This window comes from Limulus polyphemus, unplaced genomic scaffold, assembly GCF_000517525.1.
Source record: "Limulus polyphemus unplaced genomic scaffold, Limulus_polyphemus-2.1.2 Scaffold1244, whole genome shotgun sequence".
NCBI lineage: Eukaryota > Metazoa > Arthropoda > Merostomata > Xiphosura > Limulidae > Limulus > Limulus polyphemus.
The window spans coordinates 84,891-105,700 of record NW_013666854.1 but is presented as its reverse complement, the minus strand read 5'-3'; the positions used below and the strand labels follow the sequence as shown (position 1 = coordinate 105,700).

General features: G+C 36.1%; 1 protein-coding gene across 1 annotated transcript in view; it reads left to right on the top strand.

Moving 5' to 3' along the window:
- The first annotated feature begins 31 nt into the window (after positions 1 to 31).
- The window catches only part of LOC106462762 (homeodomain-interacting protein kinase 2-like), an 88,722-nt gene continuing 67,943 nt past the window's right edge, over positions 32 to 20,810 (top strand). Inside the window, exons 1-2 of the mRNA XM_022390098.1 lie at positions 32 to 106; positions 2,087 to 2,290. Of these exons, the coding sequence (XP_022245806.1) occupies positions 32 to 106; positions 2,087 to 2,290 (279 nt within the window). The remainder of the gene's footprint in view (positions 107 to 2,086; positions 2,291 to 20,810) is intronic.

Genomic DNA, 20,810 nt, shown 5'->3' with positions numbered 1-20,810 from the left:
TTCAATAGAATACACAGTTGACAGTCATAAAATGGCAAAACGTTGGATGGTTGGCAATCATGGTGGGAACAATTGCACTGTTGGTTCTGCCATCCAGCAAATTACAGTAAGTGTTTCTTAAACAGGTTGTTCTTTGATACACAAGCTTCAGATTTTACTATTGAAATCCTGCATCTAAATTGGCTACTGACAGAAAATATGTTGTAGCCAAACCATTGAGTTCAGTAGCCAGATGTATCATCCCACATGCCACATAGCCAAATTTGTAACAGAAAAGGAACTATTAAAAAAAAACAAATTACATTACAATTAATAATCATGTTAATATGGTACTCTAAATTATCTGGATAAAGATATTTGCTTATTTTCCATAGTTTTGTTGAGAGGAGCAGGGTTAGAGGTGATCTGATTGAAGCATTAATTTATTGATAAGAGTAATAGGAGTAGGGAACATAGTAACTGAGTATCTGTGGTGGTATGTACTCCGTTCATTTTTCTTTTTCTCTGCAGGAGCCTTTATCACATATTTGGATCCACTCGGTGGTGAGTGTTGCCTGATCAGGTATACTTAGTCTTAAATCTGCACTGTACGACCTGTGAATATGTTAGATTACTGTAACAATGAGACTCTTCCTACCGTGGACCTGATGTACCATTCCAGATGCAGCCAAATGTTGGTTGATCGATTCTGTCCAACACATCTTCTATGCATCGATATAAAATATAGAAAAAGAGACAAACTAACACGTCACAAGGTCATTTTCCACCCACCATTGAGATGGGGTGTTCAGCTGGACCGCTCGTAGGTGTACCTCGTGGTCTTTTGCTTCATTAATATGTTTGTCCCAGACCATACACTCATGATCTAACATGAGTAAAGCAGACAGGGACTGCTGCCAATCTCTGATGATTTGTGGCACTTGATGTTCATCCTACCACCAGGTGTTGGATGATGCACTTCATCAACGTGATCACTCTGCTTTTCAATATAGGGTATCATGGTCATCATTGCACTGTCTCCAGAACTGCGATCCTCTGGACTCTCAAACACATTATTTCCCTCCTCCTTCTAGTGGATTATGGTGATGGACAATACCACTCAGTTTAAGAGTAGGACAGTGGCATTCAGCAGGTTTCAGTGGTGTGACATCCAAACTACCATGGTTCTGATGTACAATTCCAGATGCTGCCAGGTGTTGAATGTAGCACTCCCTTATGTATATTGCAGTTTGCCCCATGGCTGAGACATCCTCCTTCCTACCATCTTCTGAAGGTAAGTTCCTGGGGATCGCATGTTGTTTCGAGGTGGTCCAGCCACACAAGTCTTCACATGTGTTTGGCTGGTACCCTCCTCCGACTACGGACTTGTAGACAAAATTCCCAATGGCACCAGGCATTGGACCGGAGAAAAACACCCACCTTGGCTCTTCTCCTTCCTACCATCTGCTGGATGTTGGTTCCCAGTAGATCTGGTGTTAGTTTTGTTGGAGGTGTGCACATGTGGAGACGGGTTCTTGGTATGGGAGCTCCTCTTCCCTGCCAGTACCCATTTTTGAGGTGAAAGGTACAATTCCAGATGCTGCCAGGTGTTGGTTGAGGTTGAACTTTTAGTCGAAGTCTGTTGCATCCTAGCCACTCTACACCAGGGGGTCCCATTATTTCTGTATTTTTTGGAACCCTCCAAGTTCTTACCATTTATGTTTGGGCTAAACATTACTAAAGGGCAAAGAGTATACCTGGCTCAGAAGTAGTGCAGTTCCCACTGGTGTGTTGCTTTTAACTCTTTCACTGCAGCTGGGATGTATGTTCCCAGTGCACTGGGAAATATATGTCTGAGCTGCAGTGAATGGGTTAATTCTCCAACTGAACTCAACAGTAACTGGAGGCACTTTATATATTCACAGACCTGATATTCAGCTGGTATTCCTTTAGCTCACTTAGCATCATGTGACAGGTTTCAGATTTCATTTTGTTGCAAGGTGCTCTTAACATTGTGGATAACTTAGCTTCCTCAACCTTATTGTGCTGTGATGAACCATAGTTTACCAACACATCAGTTGATGATGTTCTCACTTTCATGCTTTAGGTGGTTTGTTCCCTTCTGCCTGCTTCTCCAGTTCAGACTCCTAGTCGATTCTATAGTCGATGTATTTCTTTGCCTTCTGTGGAGTCAGCCTCACCTTTGGACAATTTTGGCCAGATCTTCCACATCAGACTTTTTTCTGGCTCTTCTCTCCCTGATGAGGAACAGGTACTTCCTCATTTTCTATATGCTACAGTCGTGAATCAGGTATGTGATATCTTCTCTTTAGTTGGTTTACCTCACGTGTCTCCTTCTGTCTGAACTCTGCATTGCCCCACATTTTTCTTGTCCTAGTCATCTTTGTGACTCCTTTGCTATGGCCTCAGGTCATGTTCTTTTAAATTTCTACATCCTCAATCTTTTGTGTCTTTTGTTTCTGCTTGGAATGCTCCTCGTTCTCCTTCATTGTTTTTCTCTCTAGCCATCTGCACATTTTTGTCTGTCTTTACCCTACTACTTTACTCTGCCCTTGAACTCCACACTGAGGCTTTTCGTTATGAACTCAGTAGTTTTGGTGGAGAATCTAATTTTTGTTTATCATTTTGGTTTCCATTTCTTCCTCTCATGTCTTTTTTTTTCAACAGGTTTTTTTGTTTTTTGTGATCTTCCCAGTCGGGTGTCCAGATACCTTCCTTTTATATCTGGAACTTCCACCTTGCCCATTTGCTTACAGCCCTGGTCTTTGGGGTGTTCCTGACTGTTTTGAATTCCCGGCTTAAGCTATTCGCCTATAATCTTCTGTTGTTTCCTTGAATTTTCAACTCACTGGTCCACAGTATCTTTATCTGTTACCCATCCTTGGTAGTAGTCACATTGGGCTACCCCTTACCTGTTCCTTGTTCTCTTGGTTCTGTTTGCCATCTCTGCTCCCATATAATTAGGTATTGTGACTCTTGGCATTGACTTCTTTGGGACTAATCCTGGTCTCTGGTCCAATAGATTCCTGCCTCTTCCACTTTACCCTTCTGTCTTCTTCCTTCTCCAGCAACCCCAGGAGTTTACACATTCTTTCTCTCTCCTCTTCCATACTCCACCCATTCTTTTCTCATTGCTCTCTTTCTTATTCTCTTCCCACTGATCCTCTGTCTTCTTGATCTTCAGGATGTGATGTCCTCTTTTTGGCAACAGGTGCTATACAACCTGACTCCCAACCCACTCATGGCTTTTATTACCATATTTTTGTTGTCACCATGAAATCAGGGGTTTGCTACCCTGTTATTGACTTCTTGTCTCTGACTCACTTTCTTGTTCCTTGATTCTGAATGGTCATGCACATATGCATCTCCTTCAATGAGATCTGGGAGTTCGTTGGAACATATTATGTCATTCCCTTATCAGCCCTTGTGTCTCTACCTTCCCCTCTACATCTGTCTGTCATGGGTAATTGATTACTATAACCCATCCCATGGTATATCACTCCCCCTTCAATGCAACTTTCATCTTTTCACTAATGTCTCTTTCTGTCTTGAGGTAGTTTTCAATACCACTGCTCTTTCCAGCGTCTGGTCTCCAGAGGAGTATCCTCTGCATATCAACTTTTTGGAGATGACTGCAGCTTATTGTGTTTGTGCCTTTTTTTGTCATGTTTGTTTAGTTATCTAGAGATGATACACTTGGACAACTCTACAGTTGGTACTTCAGTTAACCACAAGGACCTGTGCTTTTTAACTTTGGACTTCCTTTCTTGGGTGTACACTCATCATATTCACTTTCTGTCATGTCTCTAGGATTTGTATTTGGTGGCAGATCACTTCTCTCACCTTGATGGGATGAATCCCACAGAGTGGTCCCTACATCTTTCAGTCTTCCATTAGATTTGTTCCAAATTCAGAATCCCCCAGATTGATGCTTTTGTAACTCCCACTTTGGAGGTATCTCCTCATTCAACTTGGTCTTCTATTTTTCATAACTTGGTGTTGTGCCTTTGTCTTCACATATGGGATTAATCCAATCCCTTGAATGATATACGAGAGTTTCCCATGAAGTAGCCTGTTTTTTTTCACACTTGTTAGCTTTCTACTCTCACTCTATATCAAGGTACAATGGCTGTCTACCACCACTGGTCCTTCAGACAGGTCATTTTACCCTTCAACATCTGTTTTCCTTTGTTATTTGATGTGTCCTGGCATGGCCAGTTGGTTAGGGTGCTTGCCTTGCAATTGGAGGGTCACGGGTTCGACTCCCCATACCACCAAACGTGCTCGCCCTTTCAGCTGTGGGGGCATTACAATGTGATGGTCAATCCTACTGTTCGTTGATAAGAGTATCCCAAGAGTTGGTGGTGGGTAGTGATGATTAATTGCCTTTCCTCTAGTCTTTCACTGCTAAATTAGGGATGGCTAGCTCAGATAGCCCACGTGTAGCTTTGCTTGAAATTCAAACCAAACTCCTTTTTTGACTTTTCATCTAGATCCTGTCTGTTTTACCGAATGCAGGCTACCATGTGGATTTGTCCACATCTTTTTGTCTTTTTCCATGTAATAATCCCTTCTTTTGCTCCCCCCCCCCGAAATCAGGTCTCTCTCCCCTGCTTGGCCTTTTTTTACAGTTTTTTACACTCTTATTTACCCCCACCAAACCATCAACCCCCTGTTCCCTGTATCAGTTGTTTCTCAAGACATATTTTCTCGTTTTCCTTGCTTGTGGTTTTCATTATTCAGATATTTATGCCTTAGACGCCTCGTGCACCCTCTATCATAGAGACAGGTTGATGTTTCCAGTCCTTGTCTCTTCCAAAGACTTGTCCAGGAGGTTGATCTGATGTTTTTTCTTGTGTCTTTTCCCTGTATTACATCATTTTATTATCCATCCGATCTCGACTGTCTTGTTTAGACTACCCCTTTTCATAGAAACTGCTGTAGTAAACCTCCACCTTTTGAGATTTGTCCTCTTCTGCTTTAACTGGTTAGGTTCACCAACTCACCCATCTTGCATATTTTTCTTTGGTAAGTTCGACCATATGCTTTATCGTGCATCTCCTACCATCAGTTTTGGCATGTCACATCTTCTCTTGCTTCCTCTTATTGCCAGCCTTTGAAGGAGAGCTTAAAATACATAATAGTATTGTGGTAAGTATCCATGCCTATTATGAGGAGACTGGGGCTCAATTCCCCGCCAGGAGACATTTGTTTTTTGTTTTTTTTAGGTTTGATGAATCCTTAAGCACCTTGGGTTTATAATTTCTGCTTTGGTAATATATCTATAACTTGGCATCAGTTATAGTCCTGCCTTTATACGTGGCTCGCGCTGCCTTTAGTTATAAACCCATTGCACTGTCTATCAGTAGGGACCAATTCCAGGTGATTGTACCTGATGACAGTGGTCAACACACACTCCTGTGTTTTCTCCCCCCCCCCCCACTGTTCTTGTAGAGATTTAATATGGAGAGTTTTCTCTGTGAGTGAAGGCTCCCCCTCCAGTATGAGAGTGATTAGGCCCACCCCCTCATTTGAAATGTAGGGCGGGGGTGTTACCTGGAAGTGCAGTATAGGACACCTCATCATAGTCTCTCTCAATCATTTCCTGGTGTATATGTCCAGCTGGATGGGACTTGGACTTGCCTTGGGACACAGGTGAGGGCCCCTACTCCCTCCAACTGTCATTATAGTATCTATCTCATGTAAATGTTTAACCACGACAGAACAGCCCATCCACCAGGTGCTCCTCCATTAGGAGACCCCAGATCTTATGGAAGTCACAACACATCGGCTTTCCCATTGTGTTTGTTTCAGAAAGAATCGTGTAATTGTTAAGCACTGGCCCCCTACACCATCTTTAGTATGAGTCTATTGTTCTTAGTGGTGTAGAGAGGTAAGTAACGTTTCTGAAGTTAACATTTTCCCTACATTAAAATTTATTTCACATATATACTTACCTCTCTGTGCCACCTGTCACCCTTCCTCCCTACTTTCGCAGCATACTGTCTTCTTTATTAAAAATAAGCTGTATGATCGTATGCCAATTCTCACGAAGATTCCTGAGCATGGAGATTGTTTACCCTGCTATTGGTGGAGAGTTAGTCTTATGACGATTACGTCATAGGCTGGCGCAATATACTTAAACGTGTAGGGGTTAGAGTTTGTTCAAGGCTTGTGGCATGTGCATGAATGCCACATCAGATTCGCGCGAGGTAATAGCAGTTAGTAGAAAATATTAACTTTTCTTGATTCACTACTACAACTTATAGGACAACATAGATAGTTTTGAATGTAAAGTATATTGTAAGAAAAGATTTACATGCACATATTTTAATAAGTTCGACCATTTTAAATTTAGAAATACGAATAAAAGAAATGTAAATTTTGTTACAGGTAATAAATTTTGTATACTTGATTACGTTACTTGTCAAATCTAACGTAGTTGTACGTCACAATATGTTGTAGATTCTTGTTAGATGACGTGATTATTACATATAAAAGCGACTTGTTGATAGCTAGACGAAATAGGTTCATGAGTAACGCTATTAATATAGAAAATATTTTGTAGGTAGCACACTAGCTTTTTCAATGTTAATGACGTCACAAGTCTGCACATAGCGTGTCTTGTATAACAAACACGCAGATTCAGTATGTGACCTTGGAAATATGCTACTTGGACTTCAAGTACTTTTCTCCAAAACTAGCTGTGATTATAAATATCTGTGTAGATTCAGTCTTTCCCTGTAATATAAAATTATAGTTGCATATAATTAGGGAACGTAAACCCGCCCCTAGTTTCTGACTGGAGAATAACTTGTTATTGGTAGTCAAGTGACTTTTTATCAACTTCAGATATGCAAGCCTGACCATTTGAAGCGTGTGTACATTTTAGTTGTTTCACATTTGAGGGTTAAAACAATTTTGTTTTTGAGCAGATTTTAATAATAACGCGTTTACCTCTGTTTAACGTTTGTGTTTTAATGTAATAAAGTCAAATGAAGAATAAACATATTTTTTAATCTATATGAGTCTGCGTTTGTAAACTTACCATGCAAGCAGTAATGCCGTGAATTGCAACTTATAAATCTTGGTAAGTTGCAATGTATTAAATCGGCAAGACCATTTGATCAACTTTTATAGTTGTGATACATTTTACGGGTTTATCCATTCTTTAACAATTTGTAAATATCTACGTGTCATCATTCAAATTGTTACAACCTGATCGTGCTGATCGTTAGACCCATAACGAGGAGTTAGACTAAAGTTGTATTTATTCAGACATAATGTCTCATCCACTACCCAGCAAACACTTGGCGTATGTTTAAATTATGTAATGATAGAAACCAGTAACGAAATTTAGAATAAAAAATAACACCTGAATATGCAAAGTAAGCGTTGAAGGAGGTTTCTTGTACATTTAGAGTTGGGCACATCGTTTTACTTGCGGTAGGGTTATTCTATTTTTATAACTAATTAGTTGTATTAAAATTGCATAGTTTTTGTTTGTAATGAATCAATAGTTGATACCAGACCCAAAATGTGTTGGGTTTATAGAGTGTAACACAGTTATAAACTATCCTATTTATATATACCAGCCTGTCTCTTTAACAAATATACGTCATGTTCTAAGTAGTTTGAAGACATAAATTCAATCAACATGCCATAAAGAAACACGTGGTTTTGCTTTATCGGCGCCAATTTTGGCCGGTTTATGAGAGTATATAATTGGTTTAAATATCGTACTTTATAAATTTGTTGTTGTGGTTGACAGCTTATATGAGTAATTTTTTTGTTTAATAATTAATTAATCATTAACTCATTTATTTCTACAATTCGGCTACTGCTCTGGTATGTGGTAGCCCATTCGTTAGCATCTGTTTCTCCTAACCGAATACCAACCTTCGCCGTAATGGAAATCCACCAATACAGGCCGCCTATCTTAGGTACAGCTGGAAATATTCTACTACCTGCTTCATGTATTGTAACATATTTGGAGTCATAATATAAATAAAGTTTAGAATTGTCAGCTGTTTAACAAGTACAACGAAAACCATTACAATTTACGTATGAATATTCTGCCAGTTTTTGTTTATTTGTTTGCAGCCTAGTGATTAGCATACTGGGCTGTTTATCCGAGAGACCATGGTTCGCGTTTTGTAGCTGAATAATTGCACTCCGCCCTTTTGGGCTATGCATGCGTTATAAGAGTGATGGTCAAATAACTATTCGATTAGAGTGATCCAAGAGTTTGCGACTAGCTGCCTTTCCTCTTATTTATCAATTTAAAACTAGGAACGACTAGCTTTTACTTGACAAATCAAACTTGTCAAAAAAATACACACAAGTATCATAATATGGTACGGTTATTTTAAATTTACGGTTACTCTAGCAGAATATAATTGTCACTAGGTTAATTTTTGAGTAAGAAATAACGACTACAACGTGGGCTGTTCGATGTTATATTCTGCGAATAGTGCCAATGAAAATAATGTTACTTCTCTGGTCGATAGTTAATTTAACGTAAAGATTATTTCCGAAGATTATTTCTTTTTTAATACAACTTTGAAATTCACTTAATTTCCACGGTCACGCTATAGCTTAAAAAAACGCTATAATTCACAACGAACGACACACGCGCTCGACCCAACAGTACGTCTCTATCTCTGTCTGCAGTTCAATTACATTGTTACCGTCACTTCTTACCGGTCTTATATATACAAGAATACCGCATATCTAGTAACCTCTCGAGACTTTAGGAAGGAACATGAACGTTCTAGAAGTTCATGACGTGTTACTAGAGTCACGTGACCTCCGCTGTCGTAACAATACATTTTTATCAGTCACATTTACGATTATCTTTCGTTCTTTGTTTTTATACTCGCATTACACTAAAGAATCAGAAATCGCTTTCAGATACTTCCTAGTATGCGGTAACTATTTTGTACCGTTGGCGAAACGCCGTATATTTGTTATAAAAAAAGTTTTGTCGATTAAGCAATGCTAAAGTAAGTTTTCCATTAACGAAAATAGAAAAAAATATGTAAGTTAATATGCAAGTTTATCTGTAGGTGACTATCAACTGTTAAAATACTTCCCTGTATGACATAACTAAAGTTTTCTGCCAGATTATGGTGTGTGTATATATATTATATAATGGATGTATATATTATCATTTTCTAAGGTGTTATGTTTTCTTGTAACCTTAATTGGGTAATTGTTCAACTTTTAGTTAGACTGAGGTAGATTTATATCAGCATGTATACAAGATGTGTTAGTATCATTATTATACGTTTGTTAGTAATTTAGGCCTAGCTTATGAACTGGGTCTTCTTTTATGTCATCTGGCATAAATTCTGCTTCTAACAAATAAATATAACGGTTTGGTTGACGGTTTATCACGTGAGAATTACACAGAGGAAAATATTACTATTTTTGTCCGGTAAATCTGAACTCAGAAGGGAGTGTAATCTCGATGACTTCATTTAAATTGATTTTCAATAAGTAAATTTGTACGTTGAAGTTTCGTAATACCTATCGCTGTGTTCAAACTTGTAGTAGATACATACATGGCAGTATGCTCACAATATGATGCTTCAGCAACCTAACTTCACTGTATTGTATGTGCAGAGTTACCACACGTGTAAAATAACGTTGTAGTGTAACAGTGCATGGCATCCGTTTGTAAAATTGCATTATATTACAGTTGATATAGGTTAAGGCACTTTTATATCTTTAGTAGCAACTAATTGTGCATCATGAGAATAGTACAGAATAACCAATTCGTGTAAAATACTGTGTTATTAAAGTTATCACGTCACCATAACATTAACTCTAGACTTGCCAAAAGGGCTCATATCCGTTTTCTAAATTATTTATGTACCAAACTACTTGTGAATCTATGACTTTGTTGGTTACAGGGCTTCTGGTAAACATAAAAGTCACACACACACATATTGTTATTTCTTGTAATTCCACTTAATACTACTGGCTTTTCTTTACGTATATTAACTGGAAAATTAATTATTTTACCACTTTCTTTGGTCGGTTTATTACTCTTAGTGTTTTAACAGTTATAAACGTAAAATTACATAGTATGATACAATATGTGGACCTTGCTTGCAGTGTAATGTACAAAACTTGATAATTTGAGAGTTAAATAGAATAACGTATTCTTTGATAGTTTTAGTATAAAATACACGTAGTGTTGTAATTTAATTATAATAGCATTTCATATTTCCAGTGTAACATTTGAGTAACGTAGTATTTACCTTTCATATATTACAGTGACGTTACTAGGTTATCGTTATATTAGGTTGAAACACTTCTATGTATACATTAAATGTAAAATTACTGAGTTTAATAGTATTCAAATAGAGTAATGATAGCTTTACTTTGAAAAACAAAAAGGAAAACATTCTGATGCCCTAAAATAATGAAACTTTGCATTAATGATGTAGCATTAATATCTCTCCTCCCTTTAAGCTAGTTTCTGAATATACGTGCACAAAGGAACGTGAGTTTGTTTGAACGTTCAGTGTAAATAACATTGCAATTGTATACAAGAAAATCTTAAAATATTTCGGAATCTGTAAAATTAAGTCAATCTAAATAATAATTATTATTAGTGCTGTGTAATGACTTGTATCTTTTTGAACGCAACATTAAATTATTTCTAGAACATTTAAATATACAATAATTCACTGTGGTATTTGAGTTGTAGAACACTGGTGCTTGTATGTAATAATGCATTACTTTTTGAAACTTCACAGTGTTTTAAATCTGATAATTCGTTTTTTTTTGAAAATGTAGCAAGACTTGTTTTTGAAACCTGATAATGCAGCGTTCTTTTCTGCAGTATAACACGGCCGTATTAGTTGAAATGTAGTAGTAGGCAGGTGTGTTAATGTATTAATGTTAAAAATACATAACATAATGATCTATATTGTGTGGAAGTAGTAATGTATCATATATTCAGGTAGATTTTTCCTATGCAAAGGCAAATTAATTTTAATTTGGAAAGTTGCATTACATTAATTAATGTTAAGTAAGTAGATATAAGATCAGTGTAGACAAACGTTTATTTTAAATATCAGAGGAAGCTATATTTCATATCATTCGGACATTATTGCTTTACTTGTACTCATTTTTAATAGTTAGCGAAATAATGTAATAAAAACAGTTAAGCTCTTTGCAAAAAATGCCTCCTGATATTGCCATATAACAATGTAGTAGTCTTACTGTAACGGACAAAATATATTTACCTATATACAATCAGTCTGACGTATCTACATTTCCAGTATCTACAATTTGTATTGTATTTCCTATTTTAAAAAAGGCTGATATAGTTGCATTACGGGTTTCAAACAGTATTATTATAGCCCTAATGCATGTTTTTAGTTGAGCCAACGTTTTCTTGTGATAGATATTCTTTATGAAAATGTTTTTTAATAACTAAATCATGACTTTTGCAACCAGTTAATTTTTTTTATCGTCAGTGTAAAGGTACGTTATGTGATACTTCTTCCATTGACAAATATAACAACACGTGTACACGAATCCCCGTTTTATGTTATACACACATGTTATGTTAATTACCATCTGAAGGCATTGACGTCTTTTATTATCAGTTTCCAAACTTGAACGAGTATGAATCTTCCAATGAATATATCTGTTCTCCTCTGGAACATTGTTGTTTTAATCAAAGAAGTCTGTTTCCGATATTAAACACGAGTTTTGTTTTATTCTGCATCGTTACTACGGCAACAGTGACGCTTGTTTTCCTGGAACACGCACTGTTTCGTGGTATTTTTAAGCATATTTTATTTCCATTCGCATCTTACGAAACGATTTGCGATGTTTTAAGTGAAAATACTACATACACACAATGATTCATGCTTGTATTTGTTTCGTATTCGTTAAATTGTAAGCAACTGTATTACAAACGCAGAACAGGTACTGTTGTTATTAGTCTTAGTGACTATTGACATGGTGATAGATTTTAGTAGAAGATAATCCTCTTAAAATAAGACCAACCAATATTCGAAGCTTCTAGAGTTCCGATTGTAAATGGTGTGGTAATTGTTTGTTAGGTTTGTTATGAATTTCGCGCAAAGCTACACGAGGGCTAACTGCGCTAGCCGTCCCTAATTTAGCAGTGTAAGACTAGAGGGAAGGCAGCTAGTCATCACCACCCACCGCTAACTCTTGGGCTACTCTTTTTATTAACGAATAGTCGGATTGACCGTCACATTATAACGCCCCCACGGCTGAAAGGGCGAGCATGTTTGGTGGGACGAGAATTCGATCCCGCAGATTGCGAGTCGAGCGCACTAACCACCAGGGTGTGGTAATGAATGCAACATGCACCACAACTTGCAGAAACAAGTTTTTCTCTTTGTGTTATGAAAGTTTAATTACGTTTATTAACAGTATATATCTAACGCTGCTTTCTTTTAGTATCGTTTTAAACACTGTAAAACTCCATGAAATTAAAGCTATTATAATTTTGTATTGTTATAAACCATTACGTTTATTAAAATATCAATTTCTTATGTTGCTCAAGTTCATCATGTTATTTGAACACCCGGTTTATTAAAACTTTATGGCCAGAAAAGTTTAAACAGCAGCAGCAAGTTAGTTCGGGGTTCAATTCTCCGCGATGGGTACAAGGGCAGATAACCTATTTTGTAGCTAAGTAGAGCCCATTGTGCAAGTATCTAATAACCAGTCTTGTGTAATAAAGCAATATGACACCATCTTCGTATATTTAAATGTGAACGGTTAACCGTTTTACTCGCCCTGTATATTCTCCCGTTATGATTTTTATTTTTACAAATTTACTTGAGAAGTAAAGATCAACTGTGTATTACTAAATCAACAAAAAGTGAAAATAGCTATTTTACTGTTGAAAGCGTTTAATGAGAACGACGCTTATCAATTAATCTAACGGTTCGCAATATTTTTGTGTAGTTTTGTTATTTTGTACTGACAAGTACTGTAAATTACAACGTTTCAACCTTTCAAAGCTGAATGAAAGTTCCTCACCATAGTATACGCAAGATATGTAATGGTTGATGTTTCGATACAAATACTTTTAATGTCTCAAGATATGTCTGGCTAAAAACTAAAAAAAAGGGACTAGCAAATTAAAAAGTTACTGGAGTAACATGTTGTAGTAAAAAACTCAAGATATATAAATAATGTATGTAATTTAAATATATTGACTATATCGCACTTCACTACTATGTATTTTTGAGAATTACAAATTCCTATTGTCACGAGTAGTCTGTGCGACACTTAAGTAGTAACTAGTTAGTGTGTGTTTAGGTATGACATCATAGGTATATAGTATAACGTTAATAGGCTTCTTGTTTTGAGTATCGATGATTTAATTTGGTTCGATTTGTGAATTTCCTTAGCACGTGTATTGGTATGAAGTCTGAACAGCTGTGTATAGCTTTACAAGGTCCTTGGTGTCTCTTGTGTTACCAATATCTTGAGATATATATATATCGTAAATGATATTCCATCTTGCGTTTATTTATGTCGTGATATTTGATGTATCGTGGAACATGAGTTTATTATGTTTCTGGGTTAGTCTTTGACATCGTAAGGTGCTGAGAGGTCATTTAACCTTAAGTTGTTTATTTTGATAACAAAGTTGGGAAAAAACGACCTTTACTCTCCAGATAATGATAAAAAAATCTTAATTTCAGCCAAGGTTTCGTTATTGCGGCTTCATCAGGGCTAGTATAATACAAGTTGTTTACATTTATTGAGGAAGGTGAGATGGATACTTATTTTATTTAGCTAATTAACAGTTAAGTCCTACTAGCCCTAAGTAGGAAGAAAACACATGACTACAACCTTCATTGATAATGGATACCTGGACACCTGGACCAGTTGATAGCGAAGAAAGTAAAAAAAGATAAAAAAAGGAGAATAAGATGAATTGAAATTATACGTAGCCATTTTCCTCTATATCATAGTTATTTAAAAACATGCATAAGAAAAGTAAACAGAGTAAATTGAGAACAGAATTCGAAAGCTAGAACGTATTGCGAATTTGCGATCGTAATTAGTACACACCGAAGTACCAAAAGACCCATTGAAGAGCAAAAACACCATTTCCAACATCCCTTGTGAATGTAGATTCTAATACATTTGAGAAACAGAAAGACCAACAACAGTTAGAATACAAGAGAATTCCCAGTTTGCCCCTGAAGAAGAAAGGTCCACCTTTCGAAAGCGCTCGGGTTTTATTCACATCTATAAAGACTTCTTGAACCTACGTGTTTTTCTCTAATCATGAATATAAGAGCATTGCATACACACAAGACTCTAATACCGTTCTATGTGCAATAGCCCATCGTGTAGTGAAGAAGCCTTCTTAATTCACCTAACTAATAGCACACTCGGCCAATCTAGCTCGGAAGTCAGCATAAGATGGATACCCTCTTAAAAATATTAAAATAAATTGGTTGATTAAAGCACACCAGTCTCTTTATCAAGAAAATCCAGGTTCGAAACCCGGTCACTTCAATCATAGAAATCGTGTTTCTCAGGGTTTTCTTGCAGATGGCAGCATATTAGCAGTTGAAGCGTAGGATAAAAATTAGTTAGTAATAAATATCAGTAATTAATTAATAATTAAACGTAGATCATCGTATTGGCTAATAACAGTGGCAAGGATTATATTCTCAATTTAACACACGAACGAGTTAATTTATCGCTTCAAAATAACGTGGTGTTAAGAAGATTTTGCTATTAACATTTGAATCTGGCCCTAAACTACCTTGTTAAAGCACAATTGCCAGTCTTTAAGCTTATCTTATCGTGGTTTTGCCTAACTTCGTAAGTTTGGTTGTTTAACTTAGGCCTACATCAATCCTAAACTTTAAGTAATGATGCAACTGACTTCCATCCATCCACGTGTTTGAAGCTTACTCCATTTGACAGTGCAGTGATTTCACATTACATAATTGTAGTCATAAGCGGTTTGTGTATAATTTTTAGTCCTGTTTTATTTGTATGGTATGTGCAACTGCAAATACATAAATACTTATAAATATATTCAGGATTCAAGTATGTGTAAGCTGTGAGGATTTTTTGGAGCACACAACACGTGTTTTTTTTGTTTTTTTTTGAGTAATGACCGTCTGTATTGTCTTTAGACTTAGTTTGAGTAATTATAATGTTTAATATTGTTTTGAATATATTTTTGTTTTAATTTTAAAACGTACAAAAATTATTTGTTTTGTTGGCTTAGTATATGAATTTAAGACTAACCTAACTTACATAAGTTGAATGAACTTTGTGAGGTATAATTGATTGGTATTATTGCTGAAAATGTTTGTTAATAGTGAGAATACCCAAGTTTTGATTCAGTGCATTATATTTATCATATAGATTTTACATGAAAAAGCCGATAAATAAAAAGAAATTTCTGGACGGGTACTTCGTTGAATTTGATTGGGTGGAGGTAAATCAATTCACTAATTGCTTGCTCTTGACGTATGGTGAACAGAGTAAGAAGCCTTATAAATAAACAGTGGCAGAGGGCGGCTTGCACTCAGTAGTAGAGCACTATCCTTGTGAGCCAAAGGTTAGGGGTTCAAGTCCCCTTCCCGAGGTCTCTTTTTCTCGTATCGACTTTTCGTGTAAAAATGTATGTACAAAATTTGTCCTTTCATTGTTCTCTAATCATTATAGGTTTTAGTTTTGTTGTGTATTAGTTTAGGACCTAAAGTAATTCTAGTTAGTTTGATGTATACAGGATTAGCTTCATTCATATATAAGAAACTTTTTATTTTCCACATTTTTTTATCAGAATTTCTTAATGTTTATTTTATCTAAATATATGGTCGCGTCAGTAAAGTATATTTGAATAGTAAACAATTACGTGCCATTTCAGATTGAAATAAGAACAAGTACATAAAAGTTAGCCATTTTGAGTGCTCTTAAAGGTAAGGTAATGTTAACATAAGGTCATAAGAGCACTGTTTGAAACTTGGGTACAGCTTTTGAATAATGTGTTGCTGTTTTTTAAACCATGTGTCACCTTGCGGTAGAAATATTAATGTATTAATGGTACTTGTGGTTTTTATGATTTGTAAAAATTATACATTCTACGGATTATTTGTTTATCTGTGCATTTATGTTTTTTGTCTAAAGTAAAACCTTTAGTGCAGCTACATTTTTCTTTGCGTTACCTTCATTACAAATATAACTGCTGTAGTACAAATTATTTAACTTGTTTTTATCTATTATACCAAGGGATGCGGTGTGGTGGTAACATTAGTGAAATCATCATTGTCTGCGGCTCATTGGTAATTGTTCACCGATCTATCCTGTACCGCAACAATGCTGAGATAAAGTGATTATTTGTGGAAGGTAGATCCACCGGTCTCTCCTGGACCGCAACGGTGCTGAGGTAAGTGATTGTTCATGAAACATATTTACCGATCTCTCCTGTACCTATTTAATTACACTGTTTATGTTTCACATTGCATATATATCGCTAGTTCATGGTGTGGCCCAGTGTTTAGCGTGCTGGAGTGTAAATCGAAGGGTCCACGGCTCATATCCCATTTACAATATGTTGGCCGAGCCTGCCCGATATCCAATTTTCTTAACACTAAACTCGACTTAGGCCTGAAACTCAAATAAAATATTGCTCACAAGATCGGCAGCATCGGCTAATCGTGGGAAGATCGAAATGGTCTGTTTTTGTGTTCTAACATGTCAAGAAGAAAGAGGTAATAATATAAATAGTAATGTGTGTACTTATCAACATTGTGGTTGCTATTTATTATAACCGTTTTAACAGAAGAGACGTGAGACAGTATTTGTAGGATTACAAAATTCCTTAAAGCGGTGCCTCTGATACTGAGTATAAAAATTATGAAACTGCCAAATAAGTATTGTTTGGTTGCAGCTGTGGGTTAAGGTTACAGTTTTCTAAAAGGTAAGTTTGAAAATTTTTTTAAACAACGTTGAAAAAATCGACCAAATAGCCAGAGTTAGCCTGAATTTTCACAAATTAGTTTACAAAAATCACCTCATTGAAGCCTGACCCGGTCCGAACACGGATTTTTTTGTTATTAACCAGCCGGATACCATGAAAACCTATACTTCAAGGGCGTGAGTACATTATAAGAACAATGGTGAAATCTCACTATTTGATTACAGTAGCTCAAGAGTAGCACTAAAAGTCATTCCAGCCTCAATGATGTAAACATTATAACGTGTTGTTCTCAGTACTTGTAGTGAATACTAGAGGATTTAGAAACTTTTCTCTTCAGATAATAGTTAGAAAAAAAACAATAACTTTACTTCACCATTGCGGCTTTATCAAGTTCTGGTACTACTACCTCTGATGAAGTCTCGACGGAGAAACTTGGCTGAAATAAAAAGTATTATTATTATTATTATCTGGTGAATAAAGTTTATTTTTTCTGGCTTTTGTTTCTAAAATTATAATATTTCCGAGATGAAAAAAAAAAAGCAAATTTGTTAACACGTAGGAACAGCTGAAATAGGGATGGTAACATACTGAGACACACATGCGGATCTATAAGTAGTATTGTGTTGGTTACAGGTAAAAAAAGAAGTGTACTTCGGAAAAGATGAAACTGTATAGACCTAAAGTACTTGGGGAAGCAGTTGCTGTAGTAAAAAGCTTAAGTTGTGGGTTGAATGTATGTAACACCAAATGAATAAATTTCTCGTTCAGCCATTGCTATGTTGCTACGACTGCAGGGAGCTAAATTTGAGCAGGCAAAGTGGTGGCTTATTTTAACCGAATACGGCTGAGTGAACGAAGGGAGCGGCAGAGAAAACGTTAAGTTTCTGTACAGCGCCGTGCGGGTTCTTCAATAATGGGCTTTCCTGCGATGCACTTGGAGATATAATAGCTTTTGGTGTTCTGCGGACTAATGAGTGACAGGATTTTGTAGACTGTCGGGTACAGATGGCGTGACATACTGTGACGTATTCTCTAGATGTTGGTGCATTAGGAGGTCGTGTGGGTAGAAACTCGACGATAATGTGGTGTACTCGTCAGCTCACTTGTATGGTTTGGCCTTGGTAGACAGAGAACACATTTGTGATTGAGTGCAGCACAGTTTTCTTTTCGTCGTCAATATATGTGCTTATGGTTTTTGATTCAGCCAGAGAAACCCAAGAAAATATTCTAAGGTGAGAGGCTTTACAAACCTTTCATTGTAATTTAGCTTGCAAAAATATAAAGGATATCCTTTGAAAAAAATCAGTGATTCTATATGCTAATTCTGCCTATAGACATGGTAGATTTTTCGTAAGTACATATTAAAATGTAAATCAGACTTAAGATACTGGCTGAGCTTTCTTTTATCAGCAAATTGTCACAGTGTTATAAAAAATATACGAATTGAAGAACAGGTATTAAATTAATTGAAGCATTTAGTGTTTTAAAACTGTTAACCAGTGTTAATTAATCATGCATATTCTGCTAAACTCTCGTTGTTGTTAATATCATTTTCTTTACATATATATAGTTGTATCTTAGAGTATGCATTCAGTCTCAAAGTTGCTGATATTCTCGTTGTATCATCCTTGTATGTCTGATATAGAGATTCTTTTGTGTAGAAGTCTATAATAGTTTGTAATGACAATTAAAACAAAGTAACTATTTTGTATTTTAATTTTTTTTTATAAAACGGAAATAATATGTGATGCGTGTAACAATAATTGGAATAATCGGAAACACAAAAAATAGTAACTAAAGAACACTGGGAAAAGCTCTGTAGATACATGGTTTACTATCCCGCGGGCCTGGTTTGGTATTGTGATTAGGCTGCTCGCTTTGTGTACCCGAGGGTTCAAGGTATGTGTACGCGCTGTATAAAAGTAACGGTGAAATCCCACTATTCGGTCAGACAAGAGTTGGCAGGAGATGCTGTTGACCAACTTCCTTCCCTTTATAGTCTATCGGTTCAAACTGAGAGATGGCTAGGAGTAAATAGTCTATTCTGTAGCTATTTGCGGAAATTCTGAAAAAAACAACAATAAATCTAACGTGTATGGCTTGCTAAACCAAGAACAAAACTATAACGTGTATTATTTACTAAATATCAAAAAACATAAAAAACCTAAAGTATATGAATTACTGAACAAATATATAACCTATATGATTTACTGAACAAATATATAACCTATATGATTTACTGAACAAATATATAACCTATATGATTTACTGAACAAATATATAACCTATATGATTTACTGAACAAATATATAACCTCTATGATTTACTGAACAAATATATAACCTCTATGATTTACTGAACAAATATATAACCTCTATGATTTACTGAACAAATATATAACCTCTATGATTTACTGAACAAATATATAACCTCTATGATTTACTGAACTAATATATAACCTCTATGATTTGCTGAACAAATATATAACCTATATGATTTGCTGAACAAAGGTATAACCTATATGATTTGCTAAACAAATTCATTATTCGCATTGGGTCAAGATCCACGTACAATGTTTAATAGTACTATGCCAACTGTAACTAGGCTGTAATTTAAAAGCCCAAATTAATAAACTTAATTTTATTAATTACACAATTTGTTCATTGCTGCTATGCGTAAGACATATATTAATTGCATATTTGTGTTTTCTTTTTCTTTTATATTCATATGGAAAATCTAAAATAAGAGAAAAAGTGGTGAAGATTAATGTAAAGGAAAGAAGAATTAAATGTATCGTCAACTTTCAGCCGAAGCGTTGACCACGTATTGCACTCTATATAACCGTATGAACCAACTGTTTTTGTAGTAAAGTCACAACACTGTACCACACATGTCACTGCACGAGTATAGTTCTTCATTAAAACTACAACACTAAGAAACTAAGGGTGAGTCATTTAATATTGCAAAAGCGCTCTTCAGAATTGAATAAGGTGAGAATGTGTCTTTACTGTTTACTTCTGATCGCTGGAGCTGACTTATAACATTAGAAATATATATTGTACATTTGTGTGGACCCTTACCATGTCGTTATAGTCCATACCGCCACCTCTGGTGATATTCTGTCTGACGACTGCAAATATTGACAAATACCCTGAAGCGAAGTTTCCATTGCAAAAGACCCCGTCGTAAGGTGGTCATGTCCAAACCATGCAATTCCTCCATGCTTGCTTTTCGAAGTCCATCTAATATATGAGGAGGATGGATTCCCAGCTCCCGTTTTAACAGTCTGGTAACAAATAAATCCATAGGCGCTGCATCCGGCGACTTGGCCGGTTTGTCTTCTTATGGAATAGCATGAATAGCTGTTTCATTCTTCAGGTCCTTAAGGTATGTGATAGTTGAACGGATGTGTCGAGGAATAATCTGTGTACGTGTAGCTTTTCCAGACGGAGATTATTCTTGATTATGTTACATACTGTTACCTGGTGCACGTGGACGGGTTTTGCCAATGATCTTTGTGTTAGTACTTTCTAACCTGTTATAAAACGCCACACTTTGCTTTTAACGGCTGGGTACGCTTGTTGCAAGTCTATTTCTAGATGATCCCAGTGTCCAAATTTATACATATTCCTTTGTTTTCCAATGCCATTAAATACAAGGTATTCACCATCTGAACACATCTTTATGATCTGAGTGTATGAATATTTTGCATCTGAAAAGTGAACAGTTCTTGGTAGCATCTCATTACGTAGGTAACACCAAAAAATAGTCAAAATGTAGTTCTGATGCTGAGACTTTCTGTCAACTGTGCCCCCCTCCCCGCCCCAGTGGCACAGCGGTATGT